The sequence below is a fragment of the Kryptolebias marmoratus genome, linkage group LG10, assembly GCF_001649575.2.
Source record: "Kryptolebias marmoratus isolate JLee-2015 linkage group LG10, ASM164957v2, whole genome shotgun sequence".
Lineage (NCBI taxonomy): Eukaryota > Metazoa > Chordata > Actinopteri > Cyprinodontiformes > Rivulidae > Kryptolebias > Kryptolebias marmoratus.
In genome coordinates this window covers 10,611,742-10,636,139 of record NC_051439.1, presented here as the reverse complement: position 1 = coordinate 10,636,139, position 24,398 = coordinate 10,611,742, and the positions used below count along the sequence as shown (strand labels likewise).

General features: G+C 41.0%; 3 protein-coding genes across 4 annotated transcripts in view; 2 read left to right on the top strand and 1 right to left on the bottom strand.

Annotated features, from left to right (window-relative positions):
* ythdf2 (YTH N(6)-methyladenosine RNA binding protein 2) overlaps window positions 1-508 on the bottom strand; it is a 7,687-nt gene extending 7,179 nt beyond the window's left edge. Inside the window, exons 1-2 of the mRNA XM_017418696.3 lie at window positions 299-508; window positions 44-68 (exon numbers count right to left, since the gene is read on the bottom strand). Of these exons, the coding sequence (XP_017274185.1) occupies window positions 44-68; window positions 299-325 (52 nt within the window). The 5' untranslated portion in view covers window positions 326-508. The remainder of the gene's footprint in view (window positions 1-43; window positions 69-298) is intronic.
* Window positions 509-8,684: 8,176 nt separating this feature from the next.
* On the top strand, window positions 8,685-14,857 carry vgll2b (vestigial-like family member 2b). Its single transcript, XM_017411031.3, has 4 exons — window positions 8,685-9,017; window positions 9,430-9,796; window positions 12,094-12,540; window positions 13,773-14,857. The coding sequence occupies exons 1-4, from the start codon at window positions 8,931-8,933 to the stop codon at window positions 13,814-13,816; spliced, it is 945 nt and encodes a 314-aa protein (XP_017266520.1). The 5' UTR covers window positions 8,685-8,930; the 3' UTR covers window positions 13,817-14,857.
* A 6,585-nt stretch (window positions 14,858-21,442) lies between these two features.
* On the top strand, window positions 21,443-23,997 carry ctsl.1 (cathepsin L.1). 2 transcript variants are annotated; one of them, XM_017409624.3, is made up of 9 exons: window positions 21,443-21,582; window positions 21,836-21,940; window positions 22,048-22,190; window positions 22,329-22,526; window positions 22,621-22,812; window positions 23,005-23,170; window positions 23,255-23,360; window positions 23,506-23,609; window positions 23,751-23,997. In XM_017409624.3, exons 2-8 carry the CDS (start codon window positions 21,841-21,843, stop codon window positions 23,603-23,605), a joined length of 1,005 nt encoding a protein of 334 aa, XP_017265113.1. In that variant the 5' UTR covers window positions 21,443-21,582; window positions 21,836-21,840; the 3' UTR covers window positions 23,606-23,609; window positions 23,751-23,997. The 2 variants fall into 2 exon arrangements, with proteins under 2 accessions (XP_017265113.1, XP_024862322.1); XM_025006554.2 differs by having other exon boundaries at window positions 21,555-21,578.
* The last annotated feature ends 401 nt before the right edge of the window (window positions 23,998-24,398 follow it).

Genomic DNA, 24,398 nt, shown 5'->3' with positions numbered 1-24,398 from the left:
CCCCCCCCCCCCCCCCACCCCGGTCAAAAACGCCAAGACTTACCTTTATTAGCTTGGCCTTTCGGTCTCTGGATTGGGTCCAGGTGATTCATGAAGGTTTGATTTATGAGAAGAGAGGAAGGGGAAAAAATAGATGAAAAGATGTGTTTTCAGCAGTCAGTTCCTTTAGCAGGTGGTCAGGCCTACTGCACTACTGAGCCACTGCCGCTGCCTCTGAGCTACAAGCTATCTGCGCTAGCCGTCGCGATGCTGACAAATTTGGCCCCGTCGTTAATGTTCAGAAAATACCGCTCTTTACCTGTTCAAGAAGGCTGCTGGCTGACATGTCTTTCCCCCCCGGAGTCTGTGTAAGTGTATTTAGTCCTAAATAAAAGCGGCAGGGTGTAGAAATAATCTAGCTATTGAAGAGTTTCAGCCAAGCGCCCTTATCTTTCTACAGAGCCTGCTTTCTACACAATGGCGGGCAGTAGTTTGCTTGACAGACTCCTCAACATGGCTGGGCGGCCCTCGTCAACTCGCGAAGGCATTTATCCACAGCGAGCAGGCGCCCCCTAGCGGCTCGGAGGGGTAACTACGCCACATTAATTTACGAAACCTGATCGCCTGCATCTTTGTAAATGTTAAATGTATCTTTAAAGGTTTAAACAAGTCATAAATGAGCGCGCATACTCGAAACAGAGCAGAAATAAGAGCATTCTGATTATTGTACAAAAAAATAAAGTTTTAAAACATGTTAGCTCACATTCTTGTTTTCATCAGTTTCTGCCTCTTTTGAAGCAATATTTAAGGATTTCACATATAACTGAAAACAATGAAGAATGGTTCATCAGAATTTCAGAAAAAGGGTGTTAAAAGAAAAAAATAATGTTTTTGTCTTTGTAAAAAGATTTTAATGTAATCAAATGTAGGCATACTTTGCAAACAATGCTGGGGGAGGGGGGGTAAACTTAAAAAAAAGATCAATAAATGTTTGATATGTAAAGAAATATTAAAATAATAAACTCAGGGTTTATTATGAGCATGTGGTAAGGTTGGAACTGCATAGGTGTTTTCTTAATTACAGATGGGATCAGAAGATCCTGTTGGCTGCTGAAAGAATAAATGTTTAATTTGGTGTTTTTAATCAGATGAAAAAAAAGTTAAACTGACTGGACAATTGTTTAGTGGTAGAATTTGTTGTACAGAATAAATACTTGTCATTACATACCTTCGTCACAAGGTGGACCTAGAGACTCTTAAATTAAGAAAAAATAAAATCCAGTCGAGAAACTAACTAACAGCATGTGAGGTTTTTAGTTCCCATAAATGATAATTTGTGACTACTCTTCTGTTTTGCTTTTTGTATGACTCTAATAGCAGTATCTGTAAAAACATTTTATTTGTTTCCCACAACTGTTTCGTCCATCGGCCTGACTTCATCCCAGCTGTCACCAGGTGAGGCAGGGCTGTAACCTGGACAGGTTGGGCTCTGGACCCCACTGGGAGTCACAGGACACCAAGATGGGGGTCCTGAGGTGATCTCCAGAAATTAAACAAAATTTAAACATCTTCCAGAAACACATTTCTATTACTATTGTTACAACAACGGTTACAAATAATTAAAAAAAAGTTGTATAATATGAGTTTAAGGTATCTGTGGTGTCAGTATGTCTTTGTTTTTGGTTTACTGTTTTTTGCAATGTCTGTATAGATCAACCAAGTCTTTGCCACTGTTAAATTTGGGGTCAGAAGCTAAAAAGGTTGGGGACAGCTGTGCTTCCAGGCCAACAGAGATATAAGACATTTCATAAACAAAGGGTTTGAGTCCAAGGTTTTCAGTTTGTGAACCGTCTCTTGCAAACATAAAAAAACCAAAACCTAGCCATGAAAAATAAAATTAAATCTAAGACCCAGCCATACTTGACGGAGTACAAATCACAAGCCACCTTTCTACTACAACTAAAATCATCTTATGATGAAAAAGGGTGGACGTATACCCATTTAAGTCAAACCTTGTAAACAATATTAAGTACAATCTCATACAAGATCTCACAAGATGTGTTAGGTCTTAGAATATGTGTTGAGGATGACTCTCAGCTACTACCACACCAAATTTTAGCTCAATAAAACTGACTAATTTCAAGCAATTTATGTGTTTGCTAAGCTCAAGTAGCTGTAGTGGCCATTTTGAAATGCGTTGCCTCCAGAAATATATCAGCTGTAGATGTACAGGCAGTGATTATTTTCAGAGAGTTTGACTAAAATCCATCCAGTGGTTCATGAGATATTTTGCTAACAGACAAACGGTGTTGAGTCCAACAGTTAATGCCAAAGTTTTAAGCAAAAAATGTTGAACAATGTGTAGCACGTATAGTAATTTATGACTGATGTTCAGCTACATCCACACCACAATTTAGCTCAGTATTTGGGAAAATGGCTAAAGTTATAGCCATTTTTGCATTTCCAACAATCAGTTGGCTGTGGCGGCCATCTTGAATTGGGTTGACTCTGAAAGTTAATCAGTTGTAGATGTATATCCAAAGATTATTTTCTGAAAGTTCAATTAAAATCCATCCAGTGGTTTGTGAGATATTTTGCAAACACAACAGACAGAGACACAGGCAAAAACATTAACACCCTTCCACCTTTCGCTTTTTACATCACAAGACTTTTGCACAGATTTGTGTTCAACTTTTGCATTTTTCCTGTTTACCAGTATCTGAAATATTCATGTGTCTTCATTAATCTTTCATTGTGGTGAAACGGTGCCACCCTCAGGTCCCTCTGCAGGACCTGTGACTAAATTACACTTAGAAAGACACAACGCAGAGACAGGAATAACCTTATTTGTGCCAAACACTCCCCTATCCATTCTCATACACACTGACACTCACAACCACACATCTTAACTCTGCAGGAAAGAAAACGACAAACAGCTTGTTTCGCAAAACTCCAAAATTGTTTACCGACAGAGGATGCAAAGAGCCAAGGAGTCCGACATTAGAGCCTGATAAAGCGCACTTTGTGAGTGTAAAGCAGCAATGAGACATTTGACTCGTGAAACACGCATAGGACAGTAGCATGGCATGCGTGTATCATATTCTGCCTTTCAACTCTCAATCATTTTTGGGTGCTTGACTTTCTCCCCCCTCCAGGGCCTTGTTGACTGCTGCGGATTGGACAGGTGGCATAGCATGGAGCGGAGCTGGCCATTTACCATCCAATAAAAATAGCTGCGGTCTCCATGATGTCACCGGTGAGTAAATCACAGATCCTGAGTGTGGAGAGGCAAATAGAAGGAAGACAAATAGGAAAAATAAAATGTGTGCTTTCTTTACTCTAATGTTTGTTGTCTTACCGTTCATCTGAATTCAGCTGTTTTTGCACGCACGCTGGTTTTTACATTTGCAGAGATGTTCTTTTTCTGCAATCCAGAAGGTTTCAAGCAAGGAGGGATCAAAGCCCGCCTCATTCAACGTGCAGCCACAAGCAACATCGCCATTTTCAGCTGCTCCCGCTGGCTGCCAGAAAGGGTGCACAGACTAAAGCTGGGGTCTGAGCTCACCTCCATACCTGGCATTCTGAAGCCACAACACCATGCCGCTGATGAGGAACCCGATTCACTGTTTGACCATGTGACATGCCAAATTTGTGATTCTGCCCTCAGTCTACCCTCTGCATTATTTCCCCTCCGCCTCGCTGTCACCTGTGGCGCCCTTTTAACTGCTTCACCCTCTGACACGGAGGAACGGCGACCGACCCCGCCATCTGCGGACCAGTCCTTTTTTTTATGTTTGATTCTAATATGTTTCCATCCAAACAGGTTAAATTAATTGTGTGAGGCTAAATTCACCGCCCCAACAGGAGGCCGTCAGAAGAAACGTAATAGGATGTGAAGAATGTAGCACTTGTCAGCCTCTCTGAGGATGCAGTTTGTTGCATTCTGTCCATTTCAGGACGTTAGCCTCTGATAAACGGCGAGGAGGCTGTCTGCTTCCATGATCCAAAGTGTCCAACAAGCCCAAGGTGAAACAGTGAAGAAATCTCATGAACCCCGGGGCTGGTCTTAATCAGTGTGTGTGAAATGTGAGCCAATTCAAGGGTGATTAGCCAAATAATTCCTCACAGGTAAACTTGTTAACGAGACAATTTCATCACAGGAGAGGACAGTAACAGAAACATCATCTAAGCTTGGTTTTGTTTGCATGTTTAAGATAGTTATGTCTGTAAAAGTGATAGTTTTAAAAGTGTTTTCTTTGCCTTCTGCAGTGGATTTAATCAGATCCAACAGGACAGTCAACTTATATGAGCTTGAAAAGGCTGTGAGAAACCGATCGGCTCCGTGAGAGAAAAATGTCTGCCTCCGTGCGCTGCGGAGGAGGAAATGGTGAAGCAAAAGTCAAGTCTCCTTCCCATTTCTCTGACTTCAGAACTCTGGGGTCCTGGTGGTCTGCGCGAGGACAATGGCTGGGCTGTTTGAGAAAGAAAATAGGCCGCACACTTGCACATTCTATCACAGAGGATTTATTACCAACATTTGTGTAGGAGCTCGAACGAGCCAGACCTGTCCATATGTGGGGCCTTTGTAAGAGCCGGGGTGTCTTTCCGATGACACCGGCTGATGATTCGGAACAGCTGAGATTAGTTTGTGTGGAACTGGACAACGGGGCAGCTGTACATCTCTCTTTTGGACATATACGCGCACACACACACACACACACACATACACACCGAGGCACATAAACAACAGTGGAATCCTGAGGTCCAGCCCTCTTGGGATCAAGCCACATTGAGACATTAATAAAGGACTTGTTGTTTCAGGAGGTGGCCTATATGGTTTTAAGTTTATGTACTTCAACAAACCCCGCTTTGCTCCCTATCACTAAAAGTTTCTTTTAAATGACATTAATATCTATGCTTTCTCCCCTTTTATTACTCTCAGGTACTTCTAGCAAGGAGTATATGCTATTAATGGTGCTGTTGCAATTTGAATAGTGAGCTAAATAAAACCAGGTTGCTGTTACTACCTCAACTGGCCTGCAACATCTCAGCCAATGAGAGACTTTGCCTGGTCGGACCTCTTTTAATAGGGGCGGGGTCATGCTGAAGGGTCACAAGGAATGATGTAACCTCCGTTTATTTTCAGCTTATACAAGTAAATCTAGACAACCCCCCCTACACACACACACAGTTGCACACAGAATCCCTCACAAAAGCAGCTGATTGCTCTTCACATGCAAAGTGTTACATCTGTTTAACCTTTTTCTAATCTCTCTCTCTCTCTCTTGCTTTAAGTTCACGTTTCTGCATCTTGGTAGTGGTTCTTTCTATCTCGTTAACGACGACACATGCCCCTGCAAGCACTGTCGCCGGTGCATTCGCACGTGCGCGCTGGATAAGTAGAGAAAGAGCGCGTTTGTCGCAAGGGGAAAAGGAAACAAGTGAAAGGCAGAGACAGAATGAGAGACACAGAAATTTAGTCATGGCCAATAATACTCATGGTGACCTCCCTTCCGTTCCATCAGCTGCAGCTGTTGATCACGCTGGTGTAACAGTGATCTTTCTAGCATTGCATCACTCTCTTTCCCCTGTGAGTCCTGTGCTGTCCTGCATTTACCCTGCAAAAGCATGGATCCAGGGCTTCAGAATGAATATGTTACCCAGTGAGGAATGGCCAATGCTCTGTATAAAAAAGTGTATTTAGATAATTTACAGAAAACTACAGCAATCCGTTTCTCCTTATTCTTTGGCTTCTCTTCCCTAACCTTTTTTTGACATGTAAATACCTCTGCATACTTTGTGCTGTTTTACCTATTTATATGGGAAAATATTCAGCTCATTCGGTACATTCCGACTATGACATTTGGGTTATGTAACTTTTGCAGTTTTCAAAAATATTTACCTCTATTTATAAAAAAATGTTCCTAAAAAACTAAAAAGACAGGTAATTACTTCAAAAACACTGATCTCTTTAAAATTTAGTTATACTAGTTTTGTCTTTTTATGCTACTTTTAACTTTCAGCTAGCATTTTGTAACTTTTAGCTGGTCTTCTGCAACTTTTAACTTTGAGATACTATTTTGCTATTTGTAGTTAGCATTTGGTCACTATCAGCCTTTATATAGCATATTGCTACTTTTAGCTAATGTTTTTGCAACTTTTCGCTGTTAGCTAGCTTTTAGCTACATTTACTTTTTTAGCTTTTTTAGTGTTCTGCTATTTTTAGCTAATGTTTTGCTACTTTTAGTTTTTAGCCAGTGTTTTTTTTTTTTACTTTTAGCTGACATTTTGATCCTTTTACCCAGTGCTTTTCTTTTTTTTAGCTTGCATTTTGCCACTTGTAGCTTTCAGCCAACATTTTGCTATTTTTTAGGTAACATTTTGGAACTTTTACAGTTTAGCCACTGTTTTGGTACATTTAGTTTTACCCTTGGTTTAAAGCATTTAGGTACGTTTAGCTTTTTTTGGGGGGTAGTTTTACCTTTTAGCAAGCATTTTCTCCTATTAGTTTTTAGCTAGTATTGTGCTTCTTTTAGCTTTAACAACTCTGTTTCAGCTTTCTTCAGTCAAGTCATTCAATCCTCAGCCTTTACCCATTTTCACAGAAAATGTAGCTTCTCTAATTTATTTAGAAATTGACACATTCATCGAAATAAGAGTTACTTAAGATAAGAAAAGCACCCTAAAGTCAGTTTATGATGCATCAAGCCAACATGATAATTTAATTGTCAGCTTTGTCTGCTTGCTTTTTAAGAGCATGTTTGATTCCTCAGCATGCCACTAACAGGCCTTCAGTTATGTATGCGCAGCAGGTTGTTGGTCATGTTCTCCATCTGGAGAACGCAGCAGAGGGACCATGTAACTTCCCAAGGAACTCGTCCACTAGCACACATCAGAGACATTCCACCTCATCTGACACTCGTCCATGGAATTCTGCAAATTTTCCACACTATTCTCACAGGCGTTCTAAAGTGCCTGTCAAAAAGACTGGCGTGCCCAAACCTCAGGCACCTGCAACTAAGCAAAACGCATTAATGCCTTTGGAAAACTTGTTTATTTTTATTTAATTTGACCTTTTTGCACCTGGATACACGATATTTCTGTTGCTTGTGTGTTTTTTTATTTGTTTGTGCGCCTGTGTGAAAAGGTATTCTGTTTGCACTGCTGATAGGTGATAATTTGTCATAGATTTGTGCAGAGTGCCTTTCTCCTCCAAGTTGGTATGACCAGTGTATGCAACCTATAGTTGACACCTATGTGTCGCACTGGGAGCACACTAAATGCTTCAGATGACTTGAGGGTTTACTTGGCAACCGATGGCTGTTTTAAGACCATGGATACACTTTCAGTTTGGACGGAGCACAAAGTTTTCTACATGGAGTGGAATAAAAAAAGGCACAGAACCCGCATGGATCATGTGCTCATTGTTGTGTGTGTCTGGTTCGCTGAATGACTTCATCCAGAGCTATTTGTGTAAGTCAATGACGTGTCGTTTACAGCAAGAGTAAGAAAATATGGAGTTAGAGTTGGCTGAAAAACGCTTGTTTTATAACAAAATGGGAATTTTACATTCCCACACCTGGAAATATTTTTGTATTTTTATCCGTCGATGCTGAAGATAAAGTGTTGGTAATGTTTTTTGTCCATGTCTGTGTGTGAGTGCATGCATTTGTTTGACTGCACTGTTAGCAAAATATCTCATGAACCACTGGATGGGTTTAATGAAACTTTCAGAAAGTAATAATTACATTACATATGATTAACTTTTGGAGCCAACTACAGTCAAGATAACCTCCACAGCCTAATGACATTAGCAATGACAAAAAAATGTGACAACCCAGCCAATTTTACAGATATTGAGTTAAACTTTGGTGTGGTAGTAGCTGAACATCCTCCCCAAAACATACTTTGAGCACAATACTTTGTGCAATAGTTTTGCTTGAAACTTTGCCATTAACTATTGGAGTCATCCCTGTGTGTCTGTTGGCAAAATATCTTTTGATCCACTGGATGGACTTGAATGAAACTCCCACAAAGTAATCATTAGATGCACATGAACAACTGATTAACTTTAACTGATTAACAGTTTAAGATATTTGCTGCAGCTTACTAACATTAGTAAACACAAACATAGCTGTGACTTTGTCAATTATACAGATGTTTAGCTAAAATTTGGTGTAGAAGTAGCAGAGAGTCACGCTTTAACCCATACATTGAGCACTATAGATTGTGCAAGATCTTTGCTCCAAACTCAGGCAGTTTTGATTTTTAAAGTTAATGCCAATGTGTTAGCAAAATATCTTATGAATCACTGGACAGAATTTAGTGAAACTCTCAGAAAGTAATGATCTACAAAGTTTGGAGTCAACCCAGTACAAGATGGTGACATCTATAGTATAATATAAGGCTTGACCAAAACAGCTACAACTCCATAATTTTTCAGTAAAAGATTATTTTAGTCTAAAACTCTGGCATGAAAGGCGGCGGGTGATATGCATTCATTCAAGTGATGCCAGGCCTTTAATTGGTTTTAATATGCTGTATGATTCCCGAAATATTTCTTTCTAGGTGAAATGAAAAACTCAGTTTGAGCAATTAATTATCCGCCTAATGATGCGGTGGAGGGAAGTAAGTGAAGCTGCAGGGGGGGCGGATCAAGGGAGGAGGGGTTGACACATGCAAGGTACAGGACAAGACACCCTCGTGCTCGCTTCATAAACCTCACCACATTTTGCTGCCGCAGCTGTTGCGGGGCGCGCTGGAAGGCGGAGAAGGTGCGCTGTTTCTGGAGTGGCTATGTCCAATCTGGCACGGCTCCCCCCCTATTTTCCTTCTTTCCTTTTATTCATGCTGAACAGCCGTCAGTGAGCCGCTTCGACTAAAAAGACGGGATGTTGCCTCGCCTACTGGGGTCGCTTTCAGCAGAAGAGTGAAGGCACCGCTCATTTACCATGAGCTGTTTGGATGTTATGTACCCAGCCTATGGACGTTACGCACCGTACGCACCGACTGCTCCTGCATTCATCAATAGCTTACAGGTAGGGGGTGAGCTACTATCGAAGTGTTCCGACAGCTGTTAGTTCCAGTAGAGATTAGAGTTACTGAAACAAAGAAAACAGAAATGTTCATGACGGCGTTGTAGTTTCAGCGGCTTGTGCGTAAAAGCGAATTGTGCGTAAAAGCAAATAACCAGATTTGTTTAAAGCAGGGTATTTAACATGTTTATAATTTTTTAATGTTTTCATTTTATAATTTAGGCTGTTTAATCAACAGTTTGTGCCATTTTGCGCCTCATTTCACGCTTTCTTGATCGTGCGCACGCATGCACAGAGGAAAACATTTTGCCAAAATGGCTCATGTTCAGTTAAATAAGTGTCTTCTGCAACACCTGTCTCCACCCCCTGTCACCCCCCCCTCCTCCCACCCACCCCCATCACACACATCCGACAGGCTCCGACAGGTCTGAGCAGCACTGCGCCCCTCAGTCGGGATTTTATGAACCCTCCCAGCGTTCCCGAAGGGATGTCTGGGGGCCCAGGCACCGGAGGGTCGACTGCCTCCTCATCTTCATCCAGCTCCTCTTCTTCTTCTTCCTCCTCCTCCTCCTACACCACAGCAGCAGCAGTGCCAAGGCCAGCTGAGGGCCCCAAGGAGAAGCAGGAGGCCCCTGAGGCGGAGTATCTGACTTCTCGCTGCGTCCTCTTCACCTACTACCATGGAGACATCAGCAGCGTGGTGGACGAGCACTTCTCCAGAGCCCTCAGCTCCTACATGGATGGAGAGGGCAAACGGAGGGTGGCAGACCAACAGGGCACAGGTAACTGACATATTGTGCCTTTGACACTAAAAACACTTTGCAAATGTCCTTCCTTCAAAAGAAAAAACAAAACAAAGAAAACAAATCTTCCTCAGGAGGTCGTGATCCAGATTTACGGGTTCTTGCACAGGTTTTGAGACCCCATGGGTGAGCTCATAGTTCTGCAGAGCCCAGCAGAGGGTCAGACAGATGATGTGATCAAGTGACAGGACTCAAGGGCTGCTTTTTTATGGAGGTCATGGCATAAGGTCGTGCAGGTCAACGGCTTGTTGGCAGTCAGGGGGGACTTCTTTTATTCTGGCTGGGCTAAAATAGATGAAGAAGGACGTTTTTAGCTGAAAATGCAAGAATTTGAAACATTATGTTCACATTTTCAACGCAGAAGCTGTGCTAATAAAACATGGTGGTATATATTTTGTTTTAATTATTTGATTTTTGAGTTTGTGTGTGTGTGTTTGCATCAATAAAAAAAAGGTGATTTAAATTGTTTGAAGGCCTCCTTCCGCCAACGGGATGAAGGCATCCCTTAGATATCCATGTAGGGCCCTGCAGCGACCTTACTCCCTTGCTGTGCTGTCCCTTTAGTCTCTTTTCTTGTCCAGCTGAACGTCTTCATTTCGGCACCAGCACACGCTTCCTGCCTCACAACAGGTGCTATGTTTATACCCGATCGTAAGCGTACAGCCTCGCCGGCGTATCCCCTTCAAACATCTCCACGGCTGCCATTCTGACTCGTGCTCCAACTCTCACCCCACAAAGGTTGCACAGTCAGTCGCCTGCGGGTTGGTTGGATTTATAAATGTTGTCGCTTGTGGTGGGAGCAGGGGTGGGGTGGGGGTGGGGGGGGGGACACTAACTTGGAGTCTTTTCTTGGAGGAACATTTAAATATAAAATGCTAAAGAAAATTAAAAAAAAAAAAGTGTATTTACATTCTGACATGGGCAAGGAGCGAGTGGAAGGGGGAAGAAAAAAACAACAGGTGAAGGTGGAGACATTAAAAGGTCCGGCTGGCGCTAGTTTCAGACCAGAACTGCTGGTCTGTGTGTGCATTTTTAGACTTTCAGGAACACCGGGCTGACATGAAAATGAGAAGTGTCACCAGAGCAAGTGATTTAACACTCTGTGAGCCTTGGGCTGCCTCCAGGTTACAGCGTCTGCCTTTTATAGAATTTTAGGATACAGGGGCATCTCTCTGCCTACTTTGTGTCTCCCTTTCTCTCTCTCTGTCTTTCTGTCTGTCTGCAAACGCGTGCTTGTGTTTATTTCTGTGTCTTGTTGGGGCTAGGGCTGTGTGACACTATGATCCAATGGGGAAGAAATCTGGGCCAGAGGGTGTAGCAGTCATGTGAGTGACATCTAGCACGCGCTGCTCCTTTTCCACAGCTTTCTTCTAGAAATTAAAGACTTTTCAACTCATTGAAGGACTGCATATCGCTCGCTGCCTTTCATTCCAGAGATTTAAACTAATCGACTTACGTTGAGAAATGATAGCACTATTGTTGTTTTGTGCAACCTTAAAAATAATGTTATTTGTGCAATTTCATGCAGTATTGTGAGATCAAATGCTAAAGTATGTGTTGGAGATGACCCTTAGTCATTACCACATCAATTTTTAGCTTACTATCTGTAAAATTGACTGAGGTATAGCAGTTGCGGTGGCCATCTTGAATTGGATTGACTCCAAAAGTTAATTACAAGTTAATCAGTCAATCAGTTTTAGATGTGCATCAAACTTTTATTTCTGTAAAATTGACTGAATTGAAGGCATTTTTGTGTTCTCGAAGATTAGTTGACCATGGTGGCTATCTTGAATCAGCTGAAGAGGTATATCCAGTGATTATTTTCTGAAAGTTTCAGTAACATTTGCTAACAGACAGACAGAGTTGACTCCAAACAGTTAATGCAAAAATTTTGAACACAAGTCTTGCACAATCTGTTAGGACTCAGAGAATGTGTTTGGGATTCATGCTCAGCTTCCATCTTACCAGAATTTAGCTCAATAGCTGTAAAACTGACTGAGATTTGGCCATTTTTGTATTTGCTAAGGTTGCTCAGCTGTGGTGGCCATCTTGAATCAAGTTGACTCCAAAAGTTAATCTGTTGTAGATTTACATCCAATGATTACTTTCAGAGAGTTTTACTAAAACTGGTCCAGTGTTTCACACGCATTTACACAGGAAAAAAACATTATTGCCTGCCTTTAGTCCTTTGGCATTGGGTGTTGATGAAATGATTTACTCCAGTGCTGTGCAGCTCTAAACTTGATCATTGCTTTTTCTTCTTTTTGCCTCGTTAGACGCCCCTTCACCGAGCAGCCGGAGAAGCTTCCCCCCGTCCTTCTGGGACAGCAGCTACTCTTCACCTCAGAGCCGCCCCCACTGCGAAACGAGCGCGCCCTCCTATTCCATGGACCCGTACGCATCGGGGCTACATCCGGGCCTGCCGCACCCGCACGCCCATCCGCACCCACACGCTCATCCTCACCCCCACCCTCACCCGCCAGAGAGCTGGGGGTACCCTCAGGCCCAGGCTTACGGCCCCCCGCGGCCTCTACACGAACTGTACTCACCGTCGGCTCTGGAGCCTCACTACGGGGGCCTGCTCATGCCCACCGTGAGGCCGCCTCATTTACCCACCCTGCCGAGCCATTACGAAGTGAGCAAGCTGGAGCCCCCCACCTCCTGGCCCAGTCTGCTTCCCCCTGGAGATGTTAGCCAGACCCTGGCTCTCAACATGGATGCAGGTACATGTTCAATAACGTCAGGCTTTTGGGTAGACACAGAGATCGGAACTTTTTTTGTTCCCAAAAATCCTACAAGGTTAAAAACATACATGCATACATAGTAAAACAAGTACTTTATTGTGTTAATGCTGAGTCAGCATTCACACGATTGTTCCCCTGTTTTTTTATTTATCTTTAATAATTAAAAAAGAAAATCTAACTAAAAAAATCTAACATCCTTTGTGCTATTTTAGCTATTCGTATCAAAATGTTCAGCTCATTCAGGAGATGGTGCCACGATTTTCGGTCCTTGTAACTTTTATAGTTTAACTTTTTTTTTTTTTAAACAAATATTTCTGCATAGAATTCGAGATCTCTTCAAGTCCTTTAAAACATTATCTTTTAAATCTGCTTTAGGCGTACATTTAGATTTTAGCAGTTGTTTTGCTACTTATAGTTAGCTTTTTGCTACTATTAGATGTTACCACATCTTTAGCCATTTTTTTAGCTTTTATCTAACTTTTTGCTGTATTTAGTTTTAAACTTGTGTTTTGCTACTTTTAGATAGCGTTTTGTTACCTTTAGCTTTTACCTAGCTTTTTGCTACTTTTAACTTGTGTCTTTCTCCTTTTTTCAATAGCATTTTGTACTTTTAGCTTTTCCTAGCATTTTATTACTTTTGATTCTGAGCTAGTCTTCTGTTCCTTTTAGATTTTAACTAGTCTTCTGCTTACTTTAAAAACTCAGTTTCCCTTTCCTCAAATTTCAGCAGTCATTCAGTACTCCATTTTTACAGAAACTGCAACTAACTTTGAAACTGATGATTACATGCATGCTTGAAAAATTGCAGCCTTTCTAAGAACTTAATTATTGTGCAGGATCTGAATTGATAAAGCTGAAGATATTTAATGAAATACTGAAGCAGAATGCAGTTTTGTAATCTTTCACACAAACATACACTCTTGGCAGAGGTGTCACTTTCTAACCCTAATTGCCAGCGTAACTGTATGAAATGCATGCACAGCTGCATATGCTTTTGATGCTGAATGTTTTCGGGCTTACAGATACTCCCACATGTGCAGACACACACATACACAGACACACACACACACAAAGCATCACAATCATCACAGACGCTCTCTTTTCGCTCCTCTGACACAGGATGTTTGGCCAAAGTAGGCTCCATGACAACCTGTGTTCTGTTGTTCGCTGTTGTCCTCCTCATTGTTTCCCGGCCTTTTTTCTCTCCTCAGGCCTCCAGCAGCACAAGAAAAGCAAGGAGCTGTACTGGTTCTAACGAGCCCTTCAGTCACACTGACTTGCCATTACCAGATCCAATTAGTACCTGGACCTGCTCCGCTATTGAAGCAGCGTGTCCCTTTATCCCCGCTCACACTACCCACCCCCCCACATCTATCCACCCCCTTGTTTCTGTTTCTAGCCTCCCATGCCAGTATACCGCCTTGCTCCAGGTCGACGTGTGTGCACCATGGAGATAAAGCAGAGAGAGGGAACGCGGCAGAGAGACCCAGCGTCTGAACTGGCCACGATCTGGGCTCTGCTGTTCTCTCTCTCTCTACTCTGAGCCTCTCTGGTCGGTGCCGGTGCAGCACAGACCCTGGCAAGATGAGAGCCCCGGTGACCTGTTTGGACTGAGAGAGACAGGATCACAGCAGACTCTTTGCAGAGGACAGAGGGATAGAGGGATGAACAGAGGGGCAGAGGGATGAATAGCAGCGAGCAGGGATTTCTTCCAGTGGTTATCTCTGCCTCATGCTCTGTGTTGTCATTATCCACTTATCTGCATTTCACAAATGCAACATGCAGCAATACCCAAGGGCAGAAATGATGGCAGTTTATGCTTTGTGACGTTCATCATGAAGTCTTTTTTTTTAAATATAATTCAATATTTCTCTCCAGAAGAAAGTGTTTCTATTTAACAGTATTAATGTGTATTTGTATTATGATTGGTTGGCCAGTGTCCTGAAATCACTCTGGTTCAGTTTATTGAGTTTTTTAAACTGGGAGGTGATTGAGCAGCCCATGCAATGTATTTTTGGTGGAATTTCTTATTTATCTTTTGTTTAAAATGTTGTCAGATCATTTCTCCAAACATATTTGATCATGATCAAACTGGTTGTGTCTGAAAACTTGGTGAAGACTTTATTTTTAATTTAATATGGTTCTATTTTAAGTCTATATTTCTCATAAGTGTTTAGACTTGGACCTTTCTGAATATTTTCTTTTTTTAATTTGTTTTTTTCTTTGAGAGTGTCCTTTCTCATTTTTGTGTCCAAGAAGATTGTAATGTCAATAAATATTTTACTGCACATTGTCACATTTTCTGAATATTTATAGTAGTGTGCCATTTAAAAAAAAAACTGCTTACATTTGTCCTTCATTTATTTACTTCAGTATCAAGTGGCTTAAAAAATATAATTTGAAAATGTTTATTTAGAGATACCAACTTGAAAAGAAGTGAAACATATAGTCACTTTAAAATTAAATACAAACAAACCAAATTTTTTTTTAAGGAAAATTAGGGAAAGTATAGCTCAAGGCCAGTTTAAGAAAATCAGCCTTTTTAAAATCAAATTTTCAAAAAGACATTGGCTCAAGACTTTTGCACGGTGACACATCTTAACCAACAGGAGCTAACAGTGATATAATAGATTTAGTAAATGTAGCTGAACAGAAGTACTGAGTTAAGTTAAACTGATAAATTAAGTGCTTCCCCCCCCCCCAAGATATAATTCATATAAACGCTTCAATAAATCAGAGTCAGCACTGAGAAGAGTGCAGTTCTTAGACATTAGCAGAAAATATGTCAGGTGATTTTTGTTGTATGGACTGTGCAGATATTTACATGTTTTAAACCCTGAGTTCGCAGCCCGGCCAGATGTGATCCAGAGTTTTGCTGCGTGACTCTTCCTATTTAACAGGCCTTCCATTTGAATTCCTGCTCACATTCACACTTTGTCACCTATAAAGTGGGAACGAATGCTGAATGCCAGCAATGTGGAACCGGAGAAGAAGCCAGCCATCCCAGCAATGTCCCAAATGCTGCTATGTTATTGATTTAATAATCAGATTCTACAGTATGCAGAGGTATGCCAGCCTGGGCCGCCGCTGCAGTTTAGTGGCTGTTAGATTACGTGCGACTCCTGTTCGAGAGCAGCCAACAATGCGATTGGCTTTAAGCTGAGGAAACATGAAGAGTAATGAAATTAGAAGAGTTTAACAGCTTTCCTCTCAGTTTCCCCATTCCAAACACCTTCTTGCCTAGTCACAAAGACGTTTCTTCTCACATACGATCCTTCGGGATGTTCTCCATCGTCGGTGCGCTCACACACACATTTCATCACATTATATTGCTTAGCTGTTAACAAACTCTGCATAGTTCTAATATTTGCCAACCAAATAGAGACAAACAAGCTCCCACACAAGTGAACTCATTATAAATCTTGCCATTTTCATAATTTAAAGTGATTGATCCTGGTTATAAATTGTGCAAATTAACAATAGCTGTTCTTTTATTTTATAGTTAAAATATCTTAACACGTGTGAGTGTTAGGTGTGCAGTAAACTGAAATATAATCAGAGGAAAGTGTAGGGAAATGCTGCCATCTTTTGGAGGCTTTGTACCACTGCAAACGCCACCCCAGATCAATATGAGCAAGAGTTACTGAGAACTCTGACTGGATTATGATCGGCAGGGTGTTGCTTTTATCACATGAAATATAAAAATGTGTCTGATCGTGGGTCAGTCACAAGCTAAGGCTATATTTGTCTAAAAACATACTCACACACACACACATATAATATATATATATATATATATATATATATTATATGTGTGTGTATGTTTTTACATTTCCCATTTGTCAGATGTACAAATGTACAGTGCATAATCTGTCATTATGAGCTAATTTGTACTGATAAATGATGTGTAATTTAGACAAATATAGCCTTAGCTTGTGACTGACCCATGATATGATCAGTCACAGGCTGCATGATATGCATATTTATGTTCAAAAACGCCTCTCTTTCAGAGAGCTTTAAAAACAAAACAGGGATTTGTTTCGGTTCCACTTGTGCTAAACTCTGTAAATTCTCCAGTTTATTTATGACCTAATGACAACATTTAGCTGAGGTTTGTCCAAACTGACGTCAGGGAGCAAACAAACACAACGTGACAAGCAACATGCTACACAGAGTGAAAACGGGTGAATACGGCGTCGTTTCCTGTGAAGTTACTTAGTTTCAGTTTTGCCTTTAAGTAGTCACCTCTCATTAGTTTCTGCACACTGTATATCACAACATGCTCCCACTATTTCCCAACACCGTGAACACAAGCACATACAGACCTTTGACCTCTAAACTAGGACATTCCAACTTTTAGTCTTCTTGTATCTGCGATTGTGCCAACGCGTGACTCCAGCTTTTCTCACAGCTTTTGTAAATGGTTGACAGAACTTAAGATAAATCCCAACCTTTACGTCTTTGTGTGACTGCAACTTCACTTCTAGATTTTTATAGATAAACAAACCATAATGTAGATCAAGATTTCTCAGTTTTTTTCTTGATATGGCCCAATCATAGTGAGTTAGAATAAAAACAATTAGATACTAGAGAATTTGCATTTTCTGGGAAAATGCGGTGTGAACGCTGAGTCCTGAAGAAGCTAAAGAAGCTACTTGAAATACTTCAGCAGCCGAATGAGCGAGAAAAAGCTGAAAAGAGCGGAAAAAAAGTTTAAATGAGCAGAAAGAAACTAAAAGGAGCACAAAAGTACCTGAAAAACAAGCAAGACAAAACAAAACAGTTGAAAAGGCCACAAACGTGCTGAAAAAAAGCAGAACCAGAACAAATGCTGAATTGAGCAGAAAAAGGGTTTTAAACAGCACAGACATTTTGAAGGATGTGAGGAGAGCCGCATTCGTTTTCAAACAGGTAAAAAATGGCCCAGAAAGCAAAATATTTCAAAAGGTATAAAGTTCATAAATACCAAAAGTCATAGCTCGAATGTCCTGAATAAGCTGAATGTTTTGATCTATTAACAGCAAGGTGTGATCAAGAGTGTGAATGGTTGTTTGTCTCATTTGTCTCCATGTGTCCCCTGTGATGGACGTGTGAGCTGTCCAGGGTGTCCCCCGCCTCTCACGCAGTGACTGCTGCAGATAGACACCAGCTCACAATAAGTGTGAATGCTGATCTCAGTATTCACAGAAAAAAATCACTCAGTAATAAACTATGTTCACTTGTAAGACTGACCAACAGCAAAAGGTCACCATGTTTGATACTAACTTGCTTTTTATGGAGGAATATTTTACTCCGTTTTGAATTTCGTGTTGGAGTATGATGACATTTTATAAAAGTTAAGTCTAAAAACGTCCATGTAATGTTCATGTGTTCCTGTAAAGTATTTTGCATTTGTATTGGTTTAAAGAGTGGGGAAGTTAGAATCATAAGCATGGCATATGGTATGTTGCTGTTGCTTAACAGTCTGTTGTTTTCACTGATGTGGTGTTTTGTGTTGTTCCCTCAGCTTGTAGCATTCACCAGCATCTTCTCATCTCATTTCTTCTATGAGCTCATGGTATTCACCAAAATGCAGTCTTCTGTCAGCATCTTAACACAGTTTCCCCCGCCATCTTTTGGATCTTCCTCTTCTGTTGTTCTACTCTGGCATATCTCAGTCTGGTGTCAGTCTTTACTTGACACCTGAAAAGTAAAGTCTAAATCCAACCCACAACAGCAACTTGCGCATTGATTTCTTCCAGGTTCGTGTTTGTGGAATAAAAAATAAGTAGAACAAACACTGGATACAGTAGCAACTTCGGGTCGTGGAACAGAGGATCGAGATCTTCAGTCTTGCAGAGTTTCTAAGGCGGGATCGTGTGAGTTTAACCCCTGGTCTACATGTGTTTTGTGGGTTTGGAGAAGGGGTTAAATCGTCTCTGCCTTTTGCAGATTATGAGGTTCTGTTGGTGTCTTCAGGCCATAACCTACAATGCCTGCTGGGGTGGTTTGCAGTTGAATGTGAAATAACTGGTGTTGTAGTCAGTTCTTCGAAGTCTGAGGCCATGGTTCTCAACGGAAAAAAAAGGTGGAATGCTCCCTCAGGGGTGGGATCGAGTCTTTGCCTCAAGCAGAGGAGTTCAAGTGGAGTGGGAGGGGAATCGATAGATCGTGACCGTCCACAATAATGAGTGAGCTGCTCCAGTCTGTCATGGTTAAGAAGGAGGTGAGCTGAAAAGCAAAGCTCTCAAGTTTCTGGTTTTTCTACATTCCAACCTCCACTCGTGATCATGATGTATAGATCATAACCGAAAGAACAAGATCTTGGATATAAGTAGATGGCTGAGCTCAGCCTTGGAGATCAGGTGACAAGCTCTGTCATCAAAAAGCTCAAAGTAGAGCTGCTGCTCCCCCACATTGAAATGAGTCAGCTGAGGTGATTTGGGCCTCTGATTAGGAGGCCTTCTGGACACCTCACTCTAAAAATTATCTGGGCACATCCCACTGGGAGCAGACCCCGGGGCAGACCCAGAACTTGCTGGTGGGATTATGTATCCTCTTTGGCCTGGGGATGCCTTGGGATCCCTCCGGAGGAGCTGGGCAGTGTTGATGGGGAGAGAGATGTCTGTTTTTTTTCCCTGTACCTGTTGTCTTCGTACGCTGACCACTGATAAGTGGAAGAAAATGGATGGATGGACAAATAGTCGTAACTGGTACTACAAAAATACTGTGTAGACATTAGGCGGCAAAAGGACACCGCACGTGTTCAAGCATGTATGCAGTACAACCACATACCATCACAAAGAATGTATTTATGAAGAGCATATGTCAAGGACACAAAGGAGGAAAACACCACTGATATGCACCTCCAGTGAGACAGAGAAGAAAGACAGTGGCAATGCCATGTTTTTATTTTTTATTTTTTACAGAAAACAGAGTTTACAGAATTTGAAACATAGGCTGATGACTGCAGCATAATGTCAGCTCCTAAGGAAAACAGAGTTTTGACACGTTTGTGTCACAACCTGATTGTGGGTTTGAGCTGCCACAGCACACACAGTCATCCTTACACACAACACGATGCCGGCTTCCTGGTTGTCCTGACTCACGCCTCCTTTGGTGCGAGCGACAAAAACCTCCACCAAATTCCAATTAAGTATCTAAAGTGGCTCAGATTCTAACACCTGCCTACACTTCCTATTTCCAACGTATTAAAAACTGAAGAGCAGATTCTTGGCTCGCTGTCACTATAATGAGCGATGCTCATGTAATGAGATGATCAGTGTTTCACATTTCGCTTGTCTACAAAACTGAGAGGCGCTAATGTTGCTGCTGGCAAGAGTGTAATGATTACAGAAGTATCTTTTCATGGTATGTTACTTTCTTGACACTTGATTTGCTTTTTGTAACAGATTTCTTTTGCCTGATTGACATATCTCCTATTATCACCCACCACTGAAAGGAGAGTAATATTTTTGCCTCTGTGTGCGTGAGACTCATCCTCAAAACACTCCCAAGTGCTAACAGATGAAGGAATGCTAGGCCTTTAATTTAGATATACAGACCATATTTAGCAAATTATTACAAAGTAACATAACATAACATAAAATAACATCCATGCTACTGAAAGGAAAACTGCTCATTGTTTTCAGACAGGAATTTAAAAAAGCTTGGTCATCCTATTTTTGCAGAAACCAAAGACACAAACAGGTGGTTTGAAGTCACAAGAACAGTGGATTTTATTGACATCTGTAAACTTTCAGCTTAGTTTTCAATTTTCTCGTGTTTCACAGGATTTTTATGATTTGAAGGACTGTCATGAGACTAAAAGCCTTGTGACAGCCATCAGTCAGGCCGTCAAACAAAAACTGGTTACAGGGCAGAAGGACAGACTAAAGATCAACTATAGGTTAATTTTTAATTTTAATTTATTTTTTTTTCGAAAAATTGAATCAACTTCTATTCTAACATCCCGATGTGCTGTCTTTTTTATCATCTCATGACTCCTCTCTGTTTTTCAGTTTGATTATAAACTGGTCCTTCCACTCAGTCCTGACAGGGCAGCTGGAGCTTAAATCTGCATAACAATTCAAGGAAAAAAAAAAAACTTCAACAACTGGTTTGGAAATTCCAAAAAGAAAAACAAACAAACTGTACTTTTGTTCTGTTAAAGATGTTTTGCATTCCCATCCAGGAAGCTTTAGCAATTAAAAAATACAGCAAATAGTTTGGAACAACTGTAAAAGGAAATATCTAGTGATTAAAAAACAGATGTGTGTGTTCATATGAATGTGAGGAAAGAGCATTTGAAAACTTAACATTTATCAAAGTTGAACAAAATTGTGCAAATTTGTATTTTTTTCTTTTTAGTCTATAGTTTCCTGAAGAGGGAAGATGAGGCAAAGCTTCACATAAATCCTTTTAGTTCATGTAAATCACTCAGACTTTCAGTGAGTGGGTGTCAGCTGAAGAACCTCCCACCTTTATAAAGAAATCAAAAAACATCAAGGTACATTTAGTATTTTCCAACGTGGGGTAGTTTTGCCTGCCGTTTCATATGAAACTGTTTTGCAGTAACTCACGTTTGCATGACTTCTTGTTTTTTCGTGCTACTTTTGGTTTTGAACTCTTAGAAAAGTCTTTGAGTCTTTGACTGGAATCAGAGGAGAGCATAAAATCCCATCTGTGGTTTCCAGCGTAAAACACTCATAAATCATGTGACTTCATTTTGGCAGAACAGCAAAATGCTGAGTAACCGACTTCTACAAAAACTAAATGAGTACCTCTGACGTTCCTTAAATTGCTGAAGTTGATCACGTTCAACACCATGCGAGCTTCTCATAATTCAAAACTCCACCCATTGTTTTTTTTTTTTTTCCCAATGCCAGACATACCCGTTTTTTTGTTTATGAGCTCATGACAACCACCTGACAGGAACACTGGAGTCATAACCAGTTACCTATATAAGCACTGTCAAACAGTACTCTGTCACCGGCAGGAGGAAATAGCCTTCAACGCACGCACACGCGGAGAAAGAGGCAGGTAAGGTGCTTCAATGCAGATAACAAGATTGTGTTATACATTAACACTGATACAAAGGCAGGAAAAGGAAGGTGGAAGAAGAGATGAAAGAGAAATTCAAAGAAAGTAGGTTATAGAAGAGATGTTCTGCAGTGAGGGGGTGACATCCGACATTATATCAAGAAGTAGCTGTACAAAAGAATAAAGTTAAAGTAGCACAACCTGTGTGGTTTCCTGCAAGTGATAAAGGAGCTCTGCTTTTTTTTCTGTTTAGTCAAGATGAAGTTTCTGCTTGTTGCTGCTGCTGTTCTGGCTGTGGCCAGCTGTGCCACCATTTCTCTGGAAGACCTCGAGTTTCACGCCTGGAAACTTAAGTTTGGTGAGAAACTACAAGTCTAATGTTTTAATACAAGTATTTTTTTTTCTTTTGCTGTTGTCAGCCTTAGTTTCCTTCTCTTTCTGATTGTATCTTTCTCTGACTGACAGGGAGATCTTACAGCTCTTCATCTGAGGAGATTCATCGCAAGCAAGTCTGGCTCGACAACCGCAAACTGGTGCTGGTGCACAACATCATGGCAGATCAGGGCATCAAGTCTTACCGCCTTGGCATGACCTACTTTGCTGACATGGTATTTGCAGAAAGGCAGATGTGACTGTTAATGCCATTGTCTAACATTTTAAAATGGATGGAGTCAATCATATCTCTCACTTTCCCTTTAGCTGACACTCTGACATTGTTTCTCTCTTATGTTATTTTATTTTTTTAGGAAAATAAAGAGTACAGGCAATTAATTTCTAAGGGCTGCCTGAAAGCCTTTAACACCTCCCTGCCTCGCCGTGGCTCTGCCTTCCTCCAGCTGCCTGAAGAAACCTCTCTGCCCGACACTGTCGACTGGAGGGACAAGGGATACGTCACACCCATCAAGGACCAGAAACAGTGTGGCTCCTGCTGGGCCTTCAGTGCAGTACGCACACTAATACCTTGATGATTTAATAATCCACCAAGCTTCATGTAAAATGTATTGTTTTACCTTTAAAATGAACTCCTCTGTGCCCTAGACTGGCTCACTGGAGGGTCAGAACTTCAGGAAGACAGGAAAGTTGGTGTCTCTGAGTGAGCAGCAGCTGGTTGACTGCTCTGGTGATTATGGCAACATGGGCTGTAATGGCGGCTGGATGGACTACGCCTTCCAGTACATTCAAGCAAATGGAGGAATAGACACAGAGGACTCCTACCCTTATGAGGCTGAGGTAAATATAAAAAGTTGTGTGGTTGAAAAACTGCTGGTGCTCCATGGAAGAAGTACACAATACTGCCATCTAGTGGAAACAATACATACTAGCTTTTAACCTAAACTAAATCTTGCTCTAAGTTTAACAATGTATTTGTAGTGTGCCAGAATGAAAATGTTTGGCGAACCTTGCCATTTTTCCCTCAATTAGGATGGACAATGCCGTTACAACCCTAATACCATTGGCGCCACCTGCACAGGCTTCGTTGACGTAAGTCAAGGTGATGAAAACGCCCTGCAGCAGGCTGTGGCCACCATCGGACCAGTGTCTATAGGCATTGATGCAGGCCATGCGTCCTTCCAGCTGTATGAATCAGGTACCTACATTTGTTAGCATACATTAGCCAAGAATAGCCCTTTACGACTCACCGTATCAGTCTAACTGAGGAACATGTGTTTAGGAGTGTATGATGAGCCTGAATGCAGCAGCACTGAATTGGATCACGGTGTGCTGGCTGTGGGTTATGGAACCAAGCAGGGAAAGGACTACTGGCTGGTCAAAAACAGGTAAACACGTGGCTTTTACTTTACTTAATGTGCCAATAAATGCCCTAAACAGATTATGTTATTTTAACAGAGAGCAGCATTAAAGCCTTGTATTTTTAGCCGTTAAAATAAAGGTGACACACTGTTTTGTTGTGGATTTGTGCAGCTGGGGTCTTGAGTGGGGAGACAAGGGGTACATCATGATGTCCAGGAACAAAAGTAACCAGTGTGGAGTTGCCACTGCAGCCAGCTACCCCCTGGTCTGAACAGGTCAGAGGAAGCTTAATTTTCCTTTCAGATATAACCTCACACAAGGGGAAAAATGTTTTTTTTTTTATCAAGTTAAACGTCTTAATATATCTGCACAGATAAGCTTAAAACAACTTAAATGATTATTTCTTGGCTTTGCAGGTCCAGGATTTTCCTCAACGAGGAGAAGAACAGTGCCAAATAATTAACTTTAATTCTTTTTATTTTTTTTTGTTTATGATCATTTTGTATACCACTGGAACTTGATTATGTCTTGTAGCCATTTGTGTTTTATTGTGTCCATGCAAGTAATACTCAATGGTTCTTTGCCCCAGTTGCACTTTTAATAACAACTTTTTATGAACACTGTAAATAAATGTTAAGAAATAAAACGTTTCACACTAAAACAGAAAAATTGCAGACGTGTTCTTTGCTTTGCTGACTTCATGTGGTTTCCATACATTACCAAGGCTTTTTGTTCTTTTTTGTACATTGGAAGAGGCGGCCTCCGAAGCCATTACTACAACTAAGATTAAAATATTCACATTTGGGTCAAACTATCCTGAAATGTTGTTAATTAACACAAGATATACAAAAAATGGGTTAGCAGCAGGATTTAAAAATGTATTTTATATGTATTGTTTAATGGTAAATTTAAACATAATGCACAAACAATTTACGCATCACACTAAATGAAAACTTGATGCATCCTCAAGCATTATCAGTTAGTTTTTGAGCAGATCTAATCAAAAAAACTTCATAAAACAGTGATGGCACAAAGTGCAGTGTGTTTTCTACAACATGGCACAC

What these genes read in the sequence shown, in the direction of transcription:
- vgll2b (XM_017411031.3), top strand. Translation starts at nt 8,931, where the DNA reads ATGAGCTGTTTGGATGTTATGTACCCAGCCTATGGACGTTACGCACCG. An exon ending in CATTCATCAATAGCTTACAG is followed by an intron (nt 9,018 to 9,429) that starts GTAGGGGGTGAG and finishes CACATCCGACAG; the next exon opens with GCTCCGACAGGTCTGAGCAG. An exon ending in GGCTCTCAACATGGATGCAG is followed by an intron (nt 12,541 to 13,772) that starts GTACATGTTCAA and finishes TTCTCTCCTCAG; the next exon opens with GCCTCCAGCAGCACAAGAAA.
- ctsl.1 (XM_017409624.3), top strand. Translation starts at nt 21,841, where the DNA reads ATGAAGTTTCTGCTTGTTGCTGCTGCTGTTCTGGCTGTGGCCAGCTGT. An exon ending in CGCCTGGAAACTTAAGTTTG is followed by an intron (nt 21,941 to 22,047) that starts GTGAGAAACTAC and finishes TCTGACTGACAG; the next exon opens with GGAGATCTTACAGCTCTTCA. An exon ending in CTTCCAGCTGTATGAATCAG is followed by an intron (nt 23,171 to 23,254) that starts GTACCTACATTT and finishes ACATGTGTTTAG; the next exon opens with GAGTGTATGATGAGCCTGAA.